At 34.7% G+C, this 24,414-nt stretch overlaps 2 protein-coding genes and 1 long non-coding RNA gene across 3 annotated transcripts in view; all 3 read right to left on the reverse strand.

The window, feature by feature from the left end:
• LOC144548530 (uncharacterized) overlaps positions 1–24,414 on the reverse strand; it is a 99,880-nt gene that overhangs the window by 41,373 nt on the left and 34,093 nt on the right. The gene's annotated exons all lie outside the window — the stretch shown is intronic.
• On the reverse strand, positions 1,292–9,225 carry LOC144548540 (uncharacterized). The gene is made up of 3 exons (XR_013509382.1): positions 8,990–9,225; positions 2,500–2,628; positions 1,292–1,669 (listed from the first exon to the last, which is right to left on the reverse strand). It is a non-coding gene; the product is annotated as an uncharacterized LOC144548540 (long non-coding RNA).
• LOC144548535 (uncharacterized) lies at positions 10,130–11,969 on the reverse strand. Its single transcript, XM_078297236.1, has one exon. It carries the CDS (start codon positions 11,931–11,933, stop codon positions 10,323–10,325), a length of 1,611 nt encoding a protein of 536 aa, XP_078153362.1. The 5' UTR covers positions 11,934–11,969; the 3' UTR covers positions 10,130–10,322.

Genomic DNA, 24,414 nt, shown 5'->3' on the forward strand with positions numbered 1-24,414 from the left:
TATGCTTTCAGCAAGGAAGTGTATGTTAAAAGATCTGGTGCTAAATGATTGAGATGCATTCTATCTAAGATATTCATCACATCATCAATATTGCCATCATTTACAAAACCGAGAAGAAAAAATCGATATGACACAACACCTGGTTTTATACCTCCCCTTACCATTAAGTCAAGTAACTTTTCAGCTTCCTTGCTGTGTCCTTGTTTGCACAAAGAATCCATCATTGATCCATAAGTAATCTCATTTGGCAAAAAGCCTCGATCAATCATATCCTTGAAAACCCTAATCAACTCTTTCCAACAGCCTAGCCTAGAATATCCATTGATAACACTAGTATATGTGATAACATTAGGTGTGGCACCTTGGTCAAGCATATCATACAATAGTTTCTCTGCCCTGTCAGGTTCCCCTCTCTTGCAAAGTGCATCCACAATTATATTGTACGTCACGGTGTCAGGCAATATTCCCTTTGAAACCATCTCATTCAGCAACTCCTTTGCCTTTTCTAGTTTCTTCATCTTGCAAAGCCCATCTATAAGAGTATTATAGGTAAAAATATTAGGATCTTTTCCTCTAGAAATCATATTACATAGCACCTCCTCTGCTTTTTCAGCTTTCCCCTCCTTACATAGTGCATCTATGAAGGTAGTATAGGTCACAACATTGGGATCATGCCCTTTAGAAACCATGGACTGGACCAATTCCACTGCCTTGTCCAATAGCCCATTTTTGCACAACCCATCCACGAGAGTAGTATAGGTCACAACATTAGGTTCAAGTCCTCGAGAAATCATGTAGGATAGCAGTGTTTCTGCCTTCTGAGTTTCTCCTTCCTGGCACAGGCCATTAATCAGTGAATTGTATGTGACAACATCTGGCACAATACCCTCTGAAAGCATTCGCTCAAACAAACTAAATGCTTTACTAATTGTGCCTTCTTTACAAAGGCCGTCAATCAAAGAGCTATATGTGACTACATCTGGCAGAATACCCTCTGAAAGCATTCGCTCAAACAAACTAAATGCTTTACTAATTGCACCTTCTTTACAAAGGCCATCAATAACAGTGCTGTAGGAGATCACATTAGGTGTGCAACCCAGCTTAGGCATTTTATGGAACAACACGGCAGCAGCCTCACTAATCCTATTCTCATAACAGAGGCCCTTGAGTATAGGAGTGAAGATGCAAGCATCAGCTCTCTGGCCCTCCCTAATAAACCGTCCAAAGAAAATCAACCCGAGTCCAGGCCGATTCATCCGAGTACAGTAGTCAATCAACATAGTATAGGTCACAACATTGGGTGAGGGTGCGACTCCTTTAGTCTGGCTCAAACGGTTAAAGAGTGAAAATACAATTACATAATGGTTGTTTGAGTTCTTCATACGAATTAAGGCCTTAAACAGATGATTAAAGGAATAGATGGACGGTGCCGGGCTCTTAGCAGCTAACAAGCGATCAAAAAATTGAAGAGCATCTTTAATAGTAAGGGTGCCTGACCAACAACGTTCTTTTACAGCCAGTTCCAATTGGCGGATCCCCATGGCCATGTATTGAAAATGATTACAACTGCCCCATGGAAATGGTTCACTAGAGAATGTTGGTAGCCTCTAAAAATGGCTGCACCCCTTGTTCAGCTATATAGTTACCTAAAAGTTCATCAATACATTCCCTACAAAACATAAATGAAAGAATGGTTAATAAATTTTGCATAACATGACTAGGCTATAGTAACATAACAGTACTAGTTAGGCATCAGTCCAGTACATGATGTCAATCTTTTCTTAATAGTGATGCACAATGCAGATAGTCAAACACAAATAGATGAAGTTTTCCAGGTTGGTACAATTTCAACTTGGATCAGCTACCATGCTGCTACTCTATGTACTGTTAATTGGGTACTACCAGATGCCTTTTTTGTGTTATACAATGCCATACTCATTCATTATATTTCTTATTTGGACTAAGATGTGCTTTATTGTGGGCAGTGAAGGTCAACTTGGGCTCTTCCCAAAGGGCTTTCTGGTCAATTTTTCTGGTTAGGGATTTTGTCAGTGAGCAGGTCATCTAAGAAAACAAGCAACATGAGACTCAAAACTTGATAAATAATAAATCACAGTATCATAATAAATGTAGCAAAAGACTAAATAGAGGACTCCCTATTTGCTTAATTAATATTCGAATTCAATACTCTTATACCAGTAATTCTTCAGCTAGTAGTGGTCTGCATCAGACAAACTTCGATTTTATGAACCAGATTTTAGTAATTACTTGGGACTTTTTGTGTTTTCCTTTTGTCCAATTTACAAGTCATTGCTATGTTGAGGATCTTAGATCTAATTTCTATACTGTACTAGAAAGGTGAGAAATCCAGATTTGGTATGATTGGACAAATACATTACGAATAAACAATCTAATACCAGCCTCTTTATTTCCCAATAAACTAATTACTCCTGCTGGAGATAACTAAACAAAGAAATCTAAAATTAAACTTAACCTTACAAATTGAAACTGTAGCAGTAGATAATGTGCATGCACAGTGGTAACCAGAACATGCCGGTACCAAACTTGATCAGCTCAATTGCAAAATAAACTGATATTGGAGTCTTTGATTTCAACTGGTACTGTAACCTGCTCATAAAGATATTATGCTTAAGTAAATACTTGATCAAATAATGAATTACCTTTTCATCATTCATTATAATATTATGTCACCATTATGCTTGTAACCTTCAAACCAAATTTAGATGTTGTGAGGTAACATGCACTAATCTTAAGAACTATGAGAACCCTAATTATCTCATAAACTAGTAAATATTCAAATAAATTAGACGTATCCCTCATAATGATACTCTTAGTGTGTTCTCATTCTTTAATTTTTTGTATTCAATATTACTAAACTGGTTGTTGGTACATAACCTAAACCAATATTTCCTTCCTAAATAATCCAGATTCACTTGTAGTTGACAAGGCAAAAGATGCCTTTTGCATGGGCTTTTGCTTCTTATTTTCCACAATTTAGGCTCTAACACAACTTTCTACAAAAATACAAGCCAAAGTTTCATAATTACCAATTTATAGGGTTAACAACTGCAATTATCAAGCACCCCATGCACAGTCAGAGGACTCCTAAATTTTACAAGTGAAGTACCAAATAAGGGATCCAGAATTTGAGGAAAGGAAAAAAATCACCATAATCAATCAAGGTGTTAAATTATTGGCTTAAAGGAAGTGGCAGGGGAGAGCAGAGCTGTTACCATTGTTCCGAGAAGAGGTTGAAAGATTGTTTAGAGAACGTGTACGTGTAGCCGTCAAAATCTGCTGCTGGTAGTGAGAATATCTCTGAGGGACATTTTCACAAACACTTGATGTGCATGTGCAAGAGAATTGTATTATACCACTAAGAAAGAGGAAGAGATGGGTAAGAGAGAGAGGCAATGGTGAAATAGAAAGGGAGAGTAATTGATTGATGATGCTTAGTATTAGTATTAGTATTAGTGAGAGGTTTGGAGAAGAGAATGAGGTGGCGGTGAGCTGAGAGTGAGAGCTGAGAGGGAGGAGTAGATCAACGGTGGTACTTTCGTCCGATTTTAAAACCCTTCCCTTTTGTCAGAATGAAAGAAGGTAAAGCCCATTTGGTCGGTGGGATGGATACAAGGTTGCGTCAAGTTCATAAAAGATGCTCTGAGGAGATTTAAGGGGGAGAAAGAATTGAAATAAACGACAAGTTGGGCTTTTTAGAAGGCTTTGGACCTCCATACAGATATTATTCGTTATAAAGGTTTCTTTCATACTTTTAATCAAACAAGTTGAGACCACAGACATGGATTTCTCCAATTTTTTTATTCATATCAATCGATGATGCACTTAATAGTTTTTGTTATTCTAGAATATTTTCGTACCAACTTGATATGAATAAAAAAATACGACGAAGATTTCAAAAAAGAAAAAGAAAACAGAAAATAAATACGACGAAGATTTCAAAATTTCAAGTTTTTACAAATTTTAAATGGGTAATCGTTGTCATAACCATCATCAAATTTTGAAATATCTCATTTTCCCATCACAATTTGAAAATTGTTTATTTTCCCACTAAAAACGAACAGGCTTTCTCATTTTTTTTTCTTTTCCTAAATCTAATTTTAAAATTTTATTTGAACTGATGTCAAATTTATTTAAACTTTATTTTCGATAATTAGTCTTTAAATAATAGTCAAATAATCATGGCCACTAGAAGAGTAGCATTCCAATACTAAAAAAGTTTGTGGAAAATGATAAATTGAATAACCTCTAGAGCTGGCACAAAAAATATCCACAATCAATCAAAGCTCTAGAAATGGTACCAGAAATATTATATCTCCACATAATTTGTCTTTCTGAGCCACTTAGATTTATGATATTTTTCCTAAATAAATAAACAAACAATCATAAAAAAAGAGGATTACGTATGTCTTTTGAGTTTTTAAAAAATATACAAATTGTCCATGTAAGTTTTGGAGAGAAAAAAAAACAGAAAGAGTGCTGCTGAATTTTAGTAAATAAAAGAATTAGTAGAAATTCTACCGATGAAAATTATTTAATATTTGAATTGGTAGAAATTCTACTGATTCAAACGATTTTTTTTTTTTTTTTTTTTTTTGCACATGTTTACATGTGTTGGGATTTTCAATGGTTCCATTATCTATGACTACTTGATTTATGTTATGCTCCTCATATGATGAAGCCACAGAGAATCCAAACACATCTCTATTTTTCTGAAAAGAAAAATATATGATTTAAATCAATAGAATTTTTACCAATCCTTCTATGCATAAAAATTCAGCAGCACTCTTTATGTTTCTATTTTTTTTTATATATATATATTTTTTTTCTATAGATAAAAAATTCTCTAAATTTTGTATTTTAACTTTATATTTTGTCATTTTGCAAGTTACTAATAGATGAAGCAAGCAATATTGTCGTCCTTGCTTAAACCCCAGTCACTCCATAATGACCCTTCAAAGAAACAAGCAAGTAAAACTTGAAAAATATTGCAATTGCCGACTAATATTTCTCAAATTGAAGCTAACACCCAATGTCTCCGAGATAAAATTTACAGCCACACCCAATCGTTAATTCATTGTCGTAATTTGTGCATGTATTAATATACCTGTACATATTGGCAACTTCACCCCTATACCGATAGATATTGTCAGACATCAAATTAAAATGAAGATACAAGGGATAATATATAGCCACGTCAATTATATCCAGGTCGGACGAAACCTTAAATCTAATGAAAAGGTCTGCTGATCATATAAACAAACTATAATTAACGGAAAGGAAAAATAGTAATGGTTGAAGCCAATATGCATTGCAAACATGTGCACTGAATGTTTCATTCGGAAGGGCCATTCAACTTTGACATATATCATTTTAGTTTTGATGAAAATTACAAGAAATTATGTAATGTTCAAAATAGTAAAATGCTAGAGATATCTCACTTCAATTAAAAGAATTGTACTTGACGTTCATAACACAGCCTCATCTAACAACAGTGAATTTTGATACAATACAATATGGGCTTTAATTTACTGACATCTCACATATGCTTAGACTAGAATGCAAAGCAACCAAAAAAGCAGGTCAGAAGTGTGGCTGCAAAACATTAAATCACCCAAAAATATAAAAAAAATATAAAAAGAATATGTTCAGGCCTTTTTCACAAACACTTCTATTGTTACAAGTAACACTAAATGGAGCAACAAACTGTGCAAAAGTACATAAATTGATCATTTAAATTCAAATAAGCTATCTATTGACAACAGGATTAAGTACTTCAATCATTAGTCTTACCAATTGTCTGGTCCATGAGATCCCTCGCATCATCATCTCGTCCCATTTTCAAAAGCAGTTCTAATACTGGTGCAGAGGCAGCTAAATCGGATTTCACCCCTTCTTGCTTCATTCTGTTCAACACGCACATAGCCTGATCTACTTTTTTGTTCTTTGCATATGCTTTCAGCAAGGAAGTGTAAGTTGAGAGATCTAGCGCAACATGATTGAGTTGCATTCTATCTAAGATTTTCATCACATCCTCGATAGTGCCATAATTTGCATGGCCGATAAGTAAAATTCTATATGATACAGCATCTGGTTTTATACCTCCCCTTACCATTAAGTCAAGCAACTTTTCAGCTTCCTTGCTTTGGCCTTGTTTGCACAAAGAATCCATCATTGATCCAAATGTAACCTCATTCGGCAAAATGCCATGATCAATCATATCCTTCAAAACTCTAATAGTCTCTTTCCAGCAGCCTACGTTAGAGTATCCATTTATAACACTAGTATATGTGATAAGATCAGGTGTGGCACCTTGATCAAGCATATCACACAATAGTTTCTCTGCTCTGTCAGGTACTCCCCTCTTGCAAAGTGAATCCATAATTATATTGCATGTCACGGTGTCTGGCGGTATTCCCTTTGAAACCATCTCATTTAGTAACTCCTTTGCCTTTTTTAGTCTGTTCATCTTGCATAGCCCATCTATAAGAGTGCTATAGGTAAAAACATCAGGATCCTTACCTCTAGAAATCATAATACAAATCAACTCTTCGGCTTTTTCAACTGCCCCCTCCTTACATAGTGCATCTATGATAGCAGTATAGGTCACAACATTGGGATCATGCCCTTTAGAAACCATGGACTGGAGCAATTCCACTGCCTTGTCCAATAGCCCATTTTTGCACAACCCATCTACGAGAGTAGTATAGGTCACAACATTAGGTTCAAGTCCTCGAGAAATCATGTAGGATAGCAGTGTTTCTGCCTTCTGAGTTTCTCCTTCCTGGCACAGGCCATTAATCAGTGAGTTGTACGTGACAACATTTGGCACAATACCCTCTGAAAGCATTCGCTCAAACAAACTAAATGCTTTACTAATTGCGCCTTCTTTACAAAGGCCATCAATCAGTGAGCTGTATGTCACTACATTTGGCACAATTCCCACCGAAAGCATTTTCTCAAAAACACTAAATGCTTTACTAATTGTGCCTTCTTTACAAAGGCCATCAATAATAGTGTTGTAGGAAATCACATTAGGTGTACAACCCAGCTTTGGCATTTTATTGAACACCATGGCTACGGCATCACTAATCCTATTCTCAGAACAAAGGCCCTTAAGTAGGGGATTGAAGATGTTAGGCTCAGCTCTCTGCCCGCCCTTAATAAATCGCCCCAAGAATACCAAGCCTAGTCTAGGCTGATTCATTCGGATACAGTAGCTGATCAAGACACTATAGGTGACACCATCAGGTGAGGGTGAGACCCGTCTAGGTTGGGTCCAGCGATTAAAGAGTGAAAAGACAGTTGCATAATGGTTGTTGGAGTTCTTCATACGAGTTAAGGCTGTAAAGAGTTGATTAAAGGAATAGATGGACGGTGTTGGGTTCTTTGCAGCCAGCAAGCGATCAAAAAATTGAAGAGCATCTTTAATAGTAAGGGTGCCCGACCGACAACGTTCTTTTACAACCAGTTCCAATTGGCGGATCCCCATGACCGGCCGTGTGTTGGAAATGGTCACAACTCCTCTTGAAGATACTGTTTGATTTTACAACCTGGCAAGCACGATTTCAATCAGATCAGCTACCATGCTATTAGGCTACAATTAGGTACTGCCAGAATCGATACAATTTAGGATATAATCTATAATTTACAATACCAAAGTAAGAAGCACAGGCCTCTAGAATCGATACAGCTTGACCAATATCAGAGTTGATGCCTCTCATAGTTATAAATAAACATTGGAACACCGGCCAGCCTAATTTATGGTCCCAACAAACTAATTACTCTTTATTATTTAAGAAGAGAATAAAAAAAAAATCAACCAGAGATTCAAAATTGACCTTAGAAATTGAAACATGGCCAAGAATAGTACAAGTTGTGTTTGCTTTTTGTCCAATTTACAAGTTGGTGTTATATACTTACATTGAGGACCTTAGAAATAATTCTGATACCATACTAAAAAAAGTGAGGCACGCAGGTTTGGTATGACTGGAGAAATACCAGAGTCGATGCCTCTCGTAAATTATGAATAAACAGTCTAATACACAAATTACTCTTACTGGACATAACTAAACCTAAAGTAATGTAAAATTAAACTTCAACCTTACAAATTGAAATTGTGGCAGTAGATAGTGCGCATGCACAGTGGTGACAAGCACATGCCGGTACCAAACTTGATCAGCTCAATTGCAAAATTAACTGATATTGGAGCCCTTCATTTCAACTGGTACTGTAACCTGCTCATAAAGATATTATACTTAAGTAAATACTTGCTCAAATAATGAATTGCCTTTTCATGATTCATTATAACATTATGTCACCATTATGCTTGTAACCTTCAAACCAAATTTAAATGTGTGAGGTAACATGCACTAATCCTAAGAACTATGAGAACCCTAATTATCTCATAAACTAGTAAATATTCAAATAAATTAGATGTATCTCAGAATGGTACTCTTAGTGTGATCTCATTCTTTTATTTTTTGTATTCAATATTACTAAATTGGTTGTTGGTACATAACCTAAACCACTATTTCCTTCCTAAAAAATCCAGCTTCGCTTATAGTTGACAAGGCAAAAGATGCCTTTTGCATAGGATTTTGCTTCTTACTTTCCACAATTTAGGCTCTAACTCAGCTTTCTAAAAAGATACAAGACAAAGGTGCATAATTACCAATTTATAGGGTAAACAACTGCAATTAATTGGTTTTATGTGTTATTTCTCCATTTGGGGAATGAAGGCTAAATTACTTCCCAATGGAAAGGTTCAAACAATTGAATCCATGTACTGCCTCTTTGGGACAATTTATCAAGCACCTCGTAATCAATCAAGGTGCTAAATTTATCAAGGGGCCCAGAATTTGAGGACAGGAAAAAAAAATCACCATAATCAATCAAGGTGCTAAATTACTGGCCTAAAGGAAGTGGCGGAGGAGGGCAGAGGTGTTACCATGGTTAAAGAGAGACTAGTATGTCTTCTTCATTCTTGCATTTCAGAGAAGAGATTGAAAGCTTGTTTAGAAAACGGGTACGAAGAGTAGCCGTCAAAATCTGGTGGTGGAAGTGAGAAAATCTCTGAGGGACATTTTCACAAACACTTGACGTGCAAGAGAGTTCTATTATACCATCTGCAGTGAATTGGGGTAAGAGAGGAATTTGTGAGGAGGAAGGCGTCTGAAGAAGAGATGGAGGCGGCGATGGGGAAATATGATTAGTGAAAACTATACATTTTAGCGGAAGAGAAAACTATACATTTTAGCGGAAGAGTTCTATTGTACCACCCGACACTTGAGACCTAATTTTAGCGGAAGAGAAAACTATACAAACCGCTGCGGTGGTCAACATAAAGTAAAAAAAAAACAAAATTGCATCTATACCCATTGTTTTTCTAACATTTCGATATCTACCACACAAGTGGTAGTAAACTAGTAAAGACACCCACCAAGAAAATTAAAAACAAACACTGCAGAGTCAACATAAAGTAAAAAACAAAATTTCATTTATACCCATTATTTTCTTAACATTTCGATATATAACCCACAAGTGCTAGTAAACTAGTAAAGTCATCCACCATCAAGAAAATTATCCATTGTGTACACAAACCATGTGAGGAATAAAAGAATTGAGTAGCCACCTCATTTAATTCATTCAGATCATCTGCTCAAAGTAGATGTATGAATAAAAAGAAAAATATATTCGTCTTATTTGGAATTCACAGCTGGTTACCACGAAGTGATGTATGATGTGAAGCTAATAAATAGATTGGAATCGCATGAATTTTTTTTAAACGGCTATTTCAATATCCTATTAGGTAAGCAATTAATGTCGTTTTGCCTGCTAATTTTTTTGGCAAGTGAATTAGTTCTGAAAGGAGAGATCATCTATTCTACCAGGCATCTAATACTTATATAGCTTGTCATAAAATACATATTTCTCAAAAGAAAACATAGCATTATTTATTATTTATATTGCATATTCATTATAATAGAGAGTAAGTGCATTGTGTAACATGCCCGTATGCGTTTACAATATATAAAAGTGCTGAGTAAAATTTACAAAGAGAAAAAAAAGAAAAAAAAAACACACACACTAGAAACCAGATCCAAATTTGAAAACATTACAAATAACGAAAGAACAGTAAAAAGGAAGAAAGAAAATATCCAGAATAAGAGAAATATTGAGCAAAGCAGTAAGAAGTACTTCATTTAATAGAGCAACAAACTGGCCAAATTACATATGATTATCTAAATTCAAATGAGCTGTCTTCAACTAAACTCGGCACTTCAATCATTAGGCTTACTAATTGTCTGGTCCATGAGATCTCTCGCATCATCATCTCGCCCCATTTTCAAAAGCAGTTCTAATATTGGTGCAGAGGCAGCTAAATCGGGTTTCACCCCTTCTTGGTTCATTCTGTTCAACACGCCCATAGCCTCGTCTACTTTTCTCTTCTTAGCATATGATTTCAGCAAGGAAGTGTAAGTTGAGAGATCTGGCACAACATCATTGAGATGCATTCTATCTAGTATATTCATCACATCTCCAATATTGCCATAATTTGCATAGCCGATAAGTAAAATTCTATATGATACAGCATCTGGTTTTATACCTCCCCTTACCATTAAGTCAAGCAACTTTTGAGCTTCCTTGCTTTGTCCTTGTTTGCACAAAGAATCCATCATTGATCTGTAAGTAACTTCATTTGGGAAAATACCTCGATCAATCATATCCTTGAAAACTCTAATCGACTCTTTCCAGCAGCCTAGCTTAGAATATCCATTTATAACAATATTATATGTGATAAGATTAGGTGCGGCACCTTTATCAATCATATGATACAATAGTTTCCCTGCCTCATCAGTTTCCCCCCTCTTGCAAAGCGAATCCATAATTATATTGCATGTCACAGTGTCTGGCGGTATTCCCTTTGAAACCATCTCATTTAGTAACTCCTTTGCCTTTTTTAGTCTGTTCATCTTGCATAGCCCATCTATAAGAGTACTATAGGTAAAAACATCAGGATCCTTACCTCTAGAAATCATAATACAAATCAACTCTTCGGCTTTTTCAACTGCCCCCTCCTTACATAGTGCATCTATGATAGTAGTATAGGTCACAACATTGGGATCATGCCCTTTAGAAACCATGGACTGGAGCAATTCCACTGCCTTGTCCAATAGCCCATTTTTGCACAACCCATCCACGAGGGTAGTATAGGTCACAACATTAGGTTGAATTCCCTGAGAAACCATGTAGCGCAACAGTTCCTGTGCCTTATCAGTTTTGCCTTCCTTGCACAGGCAATTAATCAGTGAGTTGTATGTGACAACATCTGGCACAATACCCTCTGAAATCATTACCTCAAACAAACTAAATGCTTTATTAACTGCTCCTTCTTTACAAAGGCCATCAATTACAGTGCTGTAGGAGATCACATCAGGTGTGCAGCCAAACTTAGGCATTTTATGTAACACCATGACAACAGCCTCACTAATCATATTCTCATAACAAAGGCCCTTGAGTATAGGAGTGAAGAAGCAAGCATCAGCTCTCTGGCCCTCCCTAATAAATCGTCCAAAGAAAATCAACCCGAGTCCAGGCCGATTCATTCGAGTACAGTAGTCAATCAACATAGTATAGGTCATGATATTGGGTGGGGGTGAGACTCCTTTAGTTTGGCTCAAACGGTTAAAGAGTGAAAATACAGTTGCATAATGGTTGTTTGAGTTCTTCATACGAATTAAGGCCTTAAACAGATGATTAAAGGAATAGATGGACGGTGCCGGGCTCTTAGCAGCCAACAAGCGATCAAAAAATTGAAGAGCATCTTTAATAGTAAGGGTGCCCGACCGACAACGATCTTTTACAGCCAGTTCCAATTGGCGGATCCCCATGGCCGTGTATTGAAAATGGTCACGACTGCCCCTTGGAGATGGTTCACTAGAGGCTGTTGGTAGCCTCTAAAAATGGGTTGCCCCCCTGTTCAACTATATGGTGTCCTACAAATTAATCAATACATTCCCTGAGTAAAATAAATGAAATAATTGTTAACAAATTTTGCATAACATGACAAAGGCTGTAGGTAACAGAACAGTACTAGTTAGGCATCAGTCCAGTACGTGATGCCCACCTTTGCTTAATAGTGATCCACAATGCAAATAATCAAACACAAATAGATAAAGTTTTCCAGGTTGGTACCATTTCAATTTAGATCAGCTACCATGCTGGTACTCATGTACTGCTGGGTACTAACAGATGCCTTTTTGTGTTATACAATGTCATACTCATTCGTTATATTTTCTTATTTGGACTAGATGTGCTTTATGGTGGGCAGTGAAGGTCAATTTGGGCTCTTCCCAAAGGGCTGTTTGGTCAATTTTTCTAATTAGGGATTTGGTCATTGAGCAGGTCATCTAAGGAATCAAGCAACATGGGTCTCAAAACTTGATAAATAATAAATCATAGTATCATAATAAATGTAGCAAAAGGCTAAATAGAGGACTCCCTATTTACTTAATTAATGTTCGAATTCAATCCTCTTATACCAGTAATTATTCAGCTAGTAGTGGTCTGCATCAGACAAACTTCGATTTTATGAACCAGATTTTAGTAGTTACTTTGGACTTTTTGTGTTTGCCTTTTGTCCAATTTACAAGTCATTGCTATGTTGAGGATCTTAGATATAATTCCTATACCGTACTAAAAAGGTGAGAAATCCAGATTTGGTATGATTGGACAAATACCTTACGAATAAACAATCTAATACCAGCCTCTTTATTTCCCAATAAACTAATTTCTCCAGCTGGGGATAACTAAACCAAAGAAATCTAAAATTGAACTTAACCTTACAAAACTGTAGCAGTAGATAATGTGCATGCACAGTGGTAACCAGAACATGCCAGTACCAAACTTGATCAGCTCAATTGCAAAATAAACTGATATTTGAGTCTTTGATTTCAACTGGTACTGTAACCTGCTCATAAAGATATTATGCTCAAGTAAATACTTGATCAAATAGTGAATTGCCTTTTCATGATTCATTATAATATTATGTCACCATTATGCTTGTAACTTTCAAACCAAGTTTAGATGTTGTGAGGTAACATGCACTAATCCTAAGAACTATGAGAACCCTAATTACCTCAAAAACTAGTAAATATTCAAATAAATTAGACGTATCCCTCAGAATGATACTCTTAGTGAAAAATCACCAAAATCAATCAATGTGCTAAATTACTGGCTTAAAGGAAGTGGCAGGGGAGAGCAGAGCTGTTACCATTGTTCAGAGAAGAGGTTGAAACCTTGTTTAGAGAACGTGTACGAAGCGTAGCCGTCAAAATCTGCTGCTGGTAGTGAGAATATCTCTGAGAGACATTTTCACAAACAGTTGATGTGCATGTGCAAGAGAATTGTATTATACCACTTAGAAAAAGGAAGAGAGGAGAGGTCGGGTAAGAGACAGAGAGAGAGAGAGAGAGAGAGAGAGAGGAGATGGTGAAATATGATTAGTGAGTAGTGAAATAGAAAGGGAGAGTATTAGTGAGAGGTTTGGAATAGAGAATGTGGCGGCGGTGTGGCATTCAGTGGGGGAGAAGCAGAGGGGTAATTTGGTCCGATTTTGAAACAACCAAGCAACAATCTGATCTGTGTCTGGGATTCAAGGGGTCGAAGATGCGACAATTTGGTGTCTTTACTTTCGATCTGCGCAGGAGACCATTATCTTCTTTTTGTTTTTGGCTGAAATTTTGATTGCATCCGGTTATTAATTTCTTTTGTCAAAATATTTATTTACGTATCTCAATTTTCAACACACACATAGTTTATGAATTTTTATTTTTGAAATTTGATACTCTAAAGATAGTTTTTCTTTTTATATATCTATTTTCAAAGTGCAGACGATGAATCTAAATCATTAAACACAATCTTCATATGAAAATTTTATATTTTTTTATAATTTCTTTATTATTTCTTTTAGAAAATCATTACTATTTGATGGTCCGGAATTTTCAAATCAAGTGAATTTCTACCTATCTAAAAAAGCAGAAATAAAATTTAAAAATTATATAAAATTTGGTTTGCAAATATATTTTTCATATGAAAATTATATTGAATAGTTCGTATTGATTGTTTGAACTTAAAAAATGAATACATAGGTCCACAATGCAAGCTGTGTAATATGCTCATTCATTAATCTTTATATATATGTGAACTAGAATAATTAAAATACTCTTTTTATGAATGAAAAAATAATAAAATATTATATCTCTCAAATTTATTTTAGCCAGCGCCTAAATAGATATACAGTAAGACATCATCCACTTAAACTTGAGTGTAAATTTTAATCATTTTATGAAAAAATAAATAGCAGCCCCCTCAAAAATACATTTTAAAAAAAAAAAAATCTAAAGTAACACTTTACGTCCTTTTCTTTTTAAATCCTATACAACGTCAATGTAAATTTGAAGTTTCTTCATGAATTGGACCACCAGATATATCTAGATTGTTTTGTTCCTAGCGCATATGAGAGCTATCATGGTAGGGTTTTACATTTTAGAGATGATCTATGTTTGCAAGATATATTTTTTTTTATATATTAAGAAGGGTATATTTGCCTTTTTGTGCACTGTGCAAAAAAGAAAAGAAAAGGTAATAACCAATTAAGGGCGTGTTCGGCCGACAAATGGGAATGGGCGCGGGCACGGGATTTGAACTGAAAAACACTGTTCCCGTGGGAAAAAAAAAATTCAGTTGAACTGAATTTTATTTTTCCCACGTGAATAGTGATCTGGCCGAACACGCCCTAATATCGTAATTAACAAGTTCAATTGCACTATATATTGCAACACGATATATATACAAGTATATACAACTTGAATGTCAAATACAGAGTACAGCTACTAGGTATTATCAATTAGAGTTTTAACATTCAATAAATTATATATAGATTTCCTTTTTTTAATACTAGATATTCTTAATAGCTACTCAGTTTTCCTGTCTTCACCGTCTGATAAAGATCTCAACATTTTACATTTACTTGAACAAATCTCAATGCCAGGGCCGGTTCTGAAAATTCTGGGGCTCGGGACGAGACAAAAATTTGAACTCTTAATATACACAATTTTTATTAATATATCATTAGATCATACAAAATAGAGGGACATAAAACCAATACTCCTCAAAATAAAACATATATAATGAGTCAATGATTAATATACTCACATCATGCTTCTTGCTTCTTGATAAACAAAATAATAAAAGGATTGAACCTAGGTAATGAGACAAAGTCGCTGTGTCGCTGAGTCGTTGCTGCTGTGCTAACTTGAATCGAACTATGACTTAAAAAAAATGGCAAACGCTAAGTTACATTTTTTTGCCATTTTTTTATATTCACTGTACAAACAAAATTTGATAATAAAAAAGTGTCAAAAGCTATGCTAAGTTAGGTTTTTTGAGTTACCTTGATATTTGCTGTAGAAACAAAATTGGCAAAAATTGGCAAAAGTTTGATATTCGCTGTAGAAACAAAAGAAATTTGATATTTGCTAACAAAACTAAAGTTTAATTTTCTTTTTTTCTCGTTTCACTTTCACAAGGCGGGAGTTGGTTTTTTTTTTTTTTCTCGTTTCACAAAGGAGGCGGGGAGAAGCTAGAAAGTTTCTTTTGGGCCCCCCTGGCTTTCTGGAGCCATCACCCTGGGTACCCTAGGTCAGGGCCAGTCCTGCTCAACGCTTGGACGGACCCACATGTCAGCCTCCAAATTTTGGCATGAAAGTTTGATTACTTGCATATGTTTATAGAAGGCCTCCGTGCAATGACTCAATATTTGAGATATGTAGAAAATCACTTGATCTGTAGAAAATCACTTGATCTGAATGGTGTAGAATTTTCAGATCAAGTGATTTTCTACCTATCTAAAAAAATATAAAATTTGGTAAGCAAGTACATATTCATATGGAGATCATGTTGAACGGTTCAGATCGACCGTTAAGATTTTAAAAATTCAAATATTGAGTCATTGCACGGAGGTCCTCTATGCTAGTCATAGCATATTGGCATTTTCCTTTATTAAAATGTAAAATTTTGGATTGGCCGAATTTTAAATAGAAAAAGAAAAATATTTGTCTTTCACTTTATATTTATTACATGATTACAAAGAAAAATATTTATCCTCATAATTTTTTTTTATATTTGAATAATATTTATAAATGAACAACTAAATTGGATGTATACTAGAATTATCCTATTCATATAAAATATCACTTAGAATGATCTAAAACTTGCCCAGTCTTAGAAAAAAAAATAGAATTATTGCTTGTATCATGTCCAATTTATATAAAATTGTTTTTTCATCATCCATCAAGCAATTTAAAAACTTAACAATTTGATTTTGTCACATTTAATTTAATTGATAATCAAATGCATTTCAAGTCTGTTTGAATTTGATATACAATTTGTCATGCAATATATTTAGTTTGAAATTTTGATGAATATTGCCGTCAGTTTGCCATAAAATTAATATTTTGATTTTACTTAATAATTGTCAACTATGCATTCTAGTCATATTCACTCACAATAATTGGTAAGTTTCTCTCAATCCTTCCGACATCTCCTTTCTCCTTGGTAACTAGTAAGTGCGCGGATTTGAACCACCAAATTCAATTCGACTTCAGTGGGGTCCGCTGGTAAGTGAGACTGTGAGAGAAGCAATAATGGGTTGGGTCCGCTGGTAAGTGAGACTGTGAGAGAAGCAATAATGGGTGGGGTCCGCTGGTAAGTGAGACTGTGAGAGAGAAAATAAAGGAAAGATTAATTTGGGGTGGGGTCATATTGTAAGTGAGATACAAAAGAAAGGAAGAAAGGATTTGAGGATGGCACTATGTGGTCGTTCGTGTAGCCGGGTTGTTACTTTCCTCTCTTAAATCCAAATTTTATTCTTTATAACCGAAAAGTTTCAATTTTCAATTTTCATTGGATTTATGGTTTCAAATCTTTTGAAAATTTTAATTTAGTTATAATTTGTTTAGATTTAAATTTTCATCTGCAAATAGCTATTAGATAAAAAAAAAATTAATTTGTCGAAAATTTTAGTTTATAGCTAATTAAATCTTGTTGAAAAGTTCAGGTTAAAACAGAATTGGTAACCCAAGTAATTATTTTCTCTGTGTATTAACATTTAAGCAGTCACACCACTATCTTGTTTTGTTTGTGGTGCATTCTTTTTCTATGAGTTTGACTGTGAACTCTCCTACTGTTTCATCTATTAAATTATTTTATAAATGCATATGTTGTGGAGATATAAAATATATTAATTTAAAAATTCATTTTTTTTTTATCTTTGGACGTTACAAAGATAAAAATTGTTTGTGTATGTGCTATTTTAAGAAAGATCATGTGATTCTAGACTATAATAATAATAAATACAGACAATCTTATTTACTTTTATCTTAGAATGTACATAATAAAAAATAAAAATAAACTTCTTTACCCTATTAAATACATTATCTCCATAATACCAACTGAATAATTTGAGATTTCGCATATCTAAAAATTGGAAAAAAAATACATCAATTATAACAATATAACTTTTTTTATTTTGCAATTTACATGTCTGTAACAATAAAAAGATGCACAGAAACTTAATTATGTCACATTATTTTTAAATTTCATATGATTATTAGTATTAGAGTGAAATCGATATAAGTTTTAGTATTGTTTAAAAATTAAAAGATTTTTACAAATAAAATAGCAAAACATCATCATAAGCCTCTAACCACATTCAAATAAAAAAAAAGAGTATTTTTTTAAAATAGTAAAACACTTATGAGAAATATCAAATAAAACATAACTTATATAATATAGAATAGAAGAATATGTCGTAGGCCCGAACTTGCCCTAGTGTGAAATTTTTTAGCATATATATTGAAGTTTGCTGAATTTTGAGAGAGAAGAAACTAAAATTTATTGATTTTTTTATATGATTTTAATTTTCTATATGGTATCTATTTTTATGCTACGGAATTTAAAGGGACATTAAAATGTAATTGATCTCTAATTAATTATTTATTTTCAGCACTTCTTCTTAAGATGGAATCGTAGAATTCAACTAGCGTGTAATTATTTTCTACGGACTTCTTTTCTCAAGCTTGCAAAATCATTACACTTTATCGCTTTAAGTAATCTTTTTCAACCCTTTTCCAAACTAGCACGTGTCTTTGTATAATTGCCGCTTGGCTGATTATTTTGACTCCTCAATTAATTCAAAATCGAAGCTCCACCCATAAGAGTGGGATTTTTTTTTAGAAATAATAAATAAAAAAATAGATTTTACTAAACCAACTTGATTGTTTTGTTTTTTACAAAAATCATAAGAACCGAGATGTCATTTCGGTTCCATTTTTTTTTTGGAACCGAAATGACAATTCGGTTCGAGTCATTTTCACAAATTTCAGAAGAAAAAAAAACGTTAAAAAATTGTGAAAATATCTCGGACCGAATTACCATTTCGGTCCAGAAAAAAAAATTGCGACCGAAATAGCGTTCAGTTCTTATGTTTTTTTTTTTGTGAAAAAAAAGTAATCATGTTGGTTTCATAAAAATCTTTTTTTTTTAATTGTGGTTTATAAAAAAAATTCTATGAGTGGAGGGCATCCCGATAGGCCTAGCTTAAATTCGGTTTGATGTTCAATCATAACTATCTGATCCGTGTTAAGATTCATGCAAACTTAATCAGCATGAATCTTAACGTGAATCGGACAACTTCGATCGAAAATCAAATCAAATTTGGTCTTGTGCTCATCGATTAGACCACCCTCAATTTCTTGAATACATAACACCTAAGGTAGCATACTATTTCTATTTAAATCCAAACGATCCGATCAGAATTCACACAAATATTAAAGAGGCTCCATACATTTTACCTCGAATTTAGTTAACCCAAATTCTGATCAGACGGTTTGGATCTAAAAAAATATATATTTTATTACCTCATAGGATATGGACTACAATTCCTTCGAGTCTGCATCATCTATATTAATTAAAAAAAGAAGAAGCATATTTTGAATGAATGCAACTCGGCGTCTAATTTCAAATGAAATCAATTTGTCTCTTTTAATATTAATGTAGATTTAGTTTGTACGAATCTTAAAGTAAATCGGACAATTCATATACATTAATTCAAAAGATTCCTTTTTGGGTTAATATAGATGCTAGCATGCAGTACAGTTTGCATGAACTTCAAACTAGGCGCTACTATGGCTTTAAACTAGGGTTTCTACAATTCCAAATCAACAACTTTTCATTTTTTAGATTGTATGAATGTCTATAGAAATTAATTTGTATATGCGAATTTCAAAATAAATGAAAGGTTGGATTTGGAATTGTAGGGACCCTACAATCCCTTAGCTAGGATGGTAGCAGATTTATTTCCTAAATTAAGGGCTTAGACTTACATGCTAGACCTAGACCTGTGTACTCTTGGACTTGCGTTCATGAAACACACAGCTGTATGACGGTAAGTCTTATAATTGCTGTGCATTTATTAGTTTGTTTGTTGTATTTAATCTAGCTGCCTACTAGTGTAAAAAACGTGTTGTGCCATGCCGTATCGTGATTAACATGCCGTGATTTTGATCTCGTGCTGTGTTGTGACTAAGTTATTTTTTCACGTGCCATGTCGTAATGGAAATGTCAAGGGGTGGTCATGGCACACGAATGGTCATGCCGCATGAGTCATGTCGTGCCTAAACGTGTCGTGACTAAACGTGACCAGTTAATTTATTCAAGATTCACCATTTGATCAAGATCTAACGGTTCTAATTACACGTAACTCGCGGGAACACGTGTCGTGCAGTGTTGTGACTAAATATTTTGCATGCCGTGTCAAATTTTCTAAAACGGTCACGGCATGGGGCACGCGAGTCACGGCATATAACCGACAAACGTGCCGTGACTACTCTCGCACTCTTCTATTAAATTAGGTTGATTTATTTTTACTTTTTTAGCATTCCATTAATACTAAAAAAGTTTGTGGAAAATGATAAATTGAATAACCTGTTTTTTAGGTAGATTGTTTAAGAACCCAACAAAACTGTTTTAAATTAAGTTTTAACAAAAATCTTCCTAACAACCATTTACAATCATATCATGTACACATCCCAACAACTCCTCAATTACACCTTTCTTACATATATAGCTCATCAATTTCCAACAATTTTATTCGCAGTTTAATTCTGATAAGAACGAAGATCATGTACAGGTTATAATTAGGATTAGACCTTTGAATACCGGTGAAGGCCATAAGAGAAATGCATCGGTCACATGGATTGGGAATCCAGAGTCTCGCTACGTACATTTCATCTAGTTGCTGATGAGCACGTCACACAGATAAATTTGTGCTATTTTAATTATGAAGCTCTTTTGAAATATTGTTCCTAATTTCTTTGAAATTTTGGAACATTTCGTGTAGACTTACAAAAAAATAAAAAATACTAAATAAAATATGGATATCAATTAAAAGTACACCAATCCAGAAACTTTGGAACAATTCGTGTAGACTTATACAAGCTCCATTTTTCAAATTATTAGTGAAAAATAAATAAAATGCTTAAAATGATACATCAAAACCATTCACAAACTATAGCTAATTAAGTTTATCATGCATGCCCGTACTATTTAGTCTGGCAATGAACGCTCTCATCCTCATTTGAGATCCATGTGGACAACCCAAATATGACTGTTCCTTTCCATCCCAATAGAAGCCATTTGTTATCTTCTTCAATAAAAAAGTCCTTGTGGTAGAGCTCTCTCACTGTTCTCTTTATCTTTTTCTTGATCAGTGAATCCACCGGCAACTGCACAAAACCGGCCCGAAGATTCCTAGCTTGCCACTGCCTATACGTCTCAGGCCTATCCACTCTCTCAGAACCCTCACAAGCTATTGCATTAATTGCGTTCGGACTCGCAAAATTTCTTTCTATATGGAGCCTCACCTCACTCTCTCGAGGCATATTTGACTCAAAAATATCCAAAACTGAAGAGAACTTGGACAAAACTTCCTTAAATCGGGTTGTATAGAGCGGCGTACTATATGAGCCATTAACAATCCCATGAATAAAAACACGTGGTTTGATCTCCCTTATGATGCTTAGAACTTTATCCCGAGAGCAGCTCATGGAAATTGTCTCATCAGCAAGCTTTTCAAGTTGATACAAGCAATTTACTACTAAAATCTCATCTTTCTCAATTTTAAGATCTTCTATTCTAATGTTCTCCCATGTGGATGCTATACCTTGATACTTGAGACGGATATTAAACCTCTGAGCATATTCTGACAACCGCCTTCCTGTCTCTTCAACTAGTTTGCCTGGGCGAAATCCCTTTTCCGGAAATTCTATTCCAGTTATACGGATTTTAGGCGGCGTACTTCCTAAGCTCAAGAGACGTTCAAACAAAGATGCCCATAAGAATCCCATGTGGATTCCGAAGTCAATTATGTGAACCTTTGTGGCATTTTTTGAGACGTTAAGGATTGTTTGGTTAGAAAAGTAATATGATGCCCTAAAAAATGGGCAAATTGCATGATAAACTCGGAATGCCTTCAAAAACTCGGTCACATTTCCTTGACTTGACAATAGTTCATGGTAGATGTCACTTCCCGTACCAACTAAGCGTGCCTCGAGTGCATTCACCACATAATATGCCAAACGTTGGTCGCAGTCTCCCCTAGGGGATGCGTGTTTCCTTATTTGCTTGATGAGTTCAGAGGCCTTGTTGTAATCATCAGCAGAAACTGCTTCAGAACAGTGCATTAGGAGAGAACAAAGATTCACCATGCCATCTCCAATTTCCACCTTTCCTAATGCCTTCTTAGTTCTTATGTCCACCTGACGCTCCAGTGACTCATTTTTCATTTCTTGTTTCACAATTTCACGTATGGAGATTACCTCTTTCTCATATTCACTACCGTGGGAAAGGAGAAATTGATCCAAGTTCTCATTTCTCGCCGGCTCATTTGAGGAAACTGCTTGTTGTTTGCAAGCTCGCCCCTCTGATAGATCTGATTCTCTACCATTAAGAGTACTCCTTTTTGTATAGGTCTCGTAACATGCGTATTTGTTCTCGCTGACGTAGTTTGTTTGGAGTTCTTCATGAAAGTCAATTGTATTTGGCTCTAAACCAACAAACAACTTTTCAACTGCTGGAAGAAACTTCCTTGCTTCTTCAGCACCCTTTTGGACTTGCGTGGCCGGAAAGTTCTCCATAAATAAAGAAGATATACTTTCATCACTGGTCAAGAGGGATCTCAAATTACTGTGTGTTGGCACATCATTTTCTGAAACACTTTTAATAGTATTACTGGAACCAATACTTATAGTGTTATCAATTTTAAGGATGGAATTCGATCAAGGTAGGTGAAAGAGTGTACTCTTTTCCAAGGAGATCATAGAATGATTTCTCAGTTTCTCGAATAGCTGCCTCTTCTTGATATAGGTTTATATCATCATTTATATCTTCTTCTAACAGAATTTGGCCTATGTAGTTGATTACTGCATTGGACGTGAGATCGCAAACCTCTTGGCATTCTGGTGTGACATTCTGGTTTATGTTGTGATTCGAAAAAGTTGGTGGTCTTGTCTGGTAACAGTCAAAAACAGCTTGTGGTGCATTCGGTGTATGTTGGACATAATTCCCTTCTTCTTGGGAGTTCCCATGGCAAAGCCCTTTTGAAGCCATATGAAATTATGCTGTAGAATTTGTGCTTTCCGAGTTGCAAACTGCCAAGTAACTGCAATTTGCACCAAATTAATTGTTCAATTTCTCATTACAGAAAAGACAGTTACAAAGGAATTAGTAGAATAAAAATGGATATAAATCTAAAGTTTTAACATAAAAAAAGAATATGAGTGAATTGGCTATAAAAAGAACTTGCAATCATAGTAGGAATTATCGGTATCGGGATCGGGATCGGTCCTAGCCGATACCGATAAGAGATCGGAGTATCGGCTCAGGATCGGATCGGACTCGGCCGATCCATATCGGTATTGGCCGATATTTCCTACTATGCTTGTAATTACTTTCTTATGGTAATTAATATGTTAGAAGAACTAATTTGATGACAAATTTACCCTGAAATTAATAATGTCCGGGGAAATTCATTAGCAGAACAAAACTGTAAAGATGAGGTTTATATATAAAGCCGTACCTCTCTATCCGTAGTCCCACTGCAGCTCTGCTTGCTCTGCTTTCTCTCTGTTGTGAATACAGAAAACACTTCCCTGTATGTGTATGCTAAGACCTCTCTTCTTCTACCTACCTCTCTGCTTTCTCTCTGCAAGCTAGTGGTGGGAATGAATTGTAGAAAAATCAACTAAGACGGAGGAGCTTCATACAGGTAGTCATTAACAATTAAAAACAGCAATTCATTAACAATTAAAAACAGCTTCATGGCACTAAATAAAATTAAACCAATCTTAATTTCTAAATCTCTCCACTCCTAAAATTAACTTTCAATTTCTAGGGGAATTTCACGTATATTCCTCAAAAACATCAAAATTACGAATTTCCTCTAAATTCTGAAATTATCTATTCCCTCCTCTAAACTTCAAACACTGACAAATTTACCCATTATATTGTTTTTTATATTAAAACTCAATTTAAATTATAAAATATCCATTTTATCCTTTATTAAAAGCATAAAATATTTGTAGTTTGTTTAAGAAAAATGTCGGTCTTATATTTTATCGGTTTTTGAGGGCAAGTGGTTAATTTTTTTAGTTATGTGAGATGAATGATAGAGGTGTCTCACAACAAATTTTGTCTTTTTCTTCTCTGAGATGAATGATAGAGAATTAGAGATGCAGTAAGAAAGAGTTTGTGAAAAAAAAAAAATTGAGGCTTAGTATATTATTAGAGGCATTCCCCCTAATAAAAATCAAACAAAAACGGTAGAAATATATATTAAACTTTTTTAAGGACCAAAACAGAAACTTCTCTTCCAGTTTTCCATGTTGATATCGCCCGAGCTGACGGCTCGCCGTTCGCTGATTAGATAAACAGAAGAAAACTGAAAGTCTTTCACATATACTATTTTTCTGAGGCATTTCACATAAACAGCAGAAATTGCTGAGGGATTTCTCACTGTTTTTTCTTTTCACTTAATTATAAAACAAAATAATTTCACTGTTTATTTTTTTATAAATTGTTAAAATATGGTGGTATTTCAAATTCTGAATATAATACTATTTGGAAATTTCACATTCCTTTAAAAATCAAAAAAAAAATTTGGCTCGTCTAACGAGATAAAATTCTAACTAAGGTTAACTTGGTAAAAAAAGGTTGACCAGAAGATCTTACTTGTGCATTTTGTGACCAACATGA

The sequence above is a fragment of the Carex rostrata genome, chromosome 33, assembly GCF_964058835.1.
Source record: "Carex rostrata chromosome 33, lpCarRost1.2, whole genome shotgun sequence".
Taxonomy (NCBI): Eukaryota; Viridiplantae; Streptophyta; class Magnoliopsida; order Poales; family Cyperaceae; genus Carex; species Carex rostrata.

Excerpts from the sequence above, each read along its gene's own strand:
- LOC144548535 (XM_078297236.1), bottom strand. The coding sequence starts at position 11,933 with ATGGGGATCCGCCAATTGGAACTGGCTGTAAAAGATCGTTGTCGGTCG.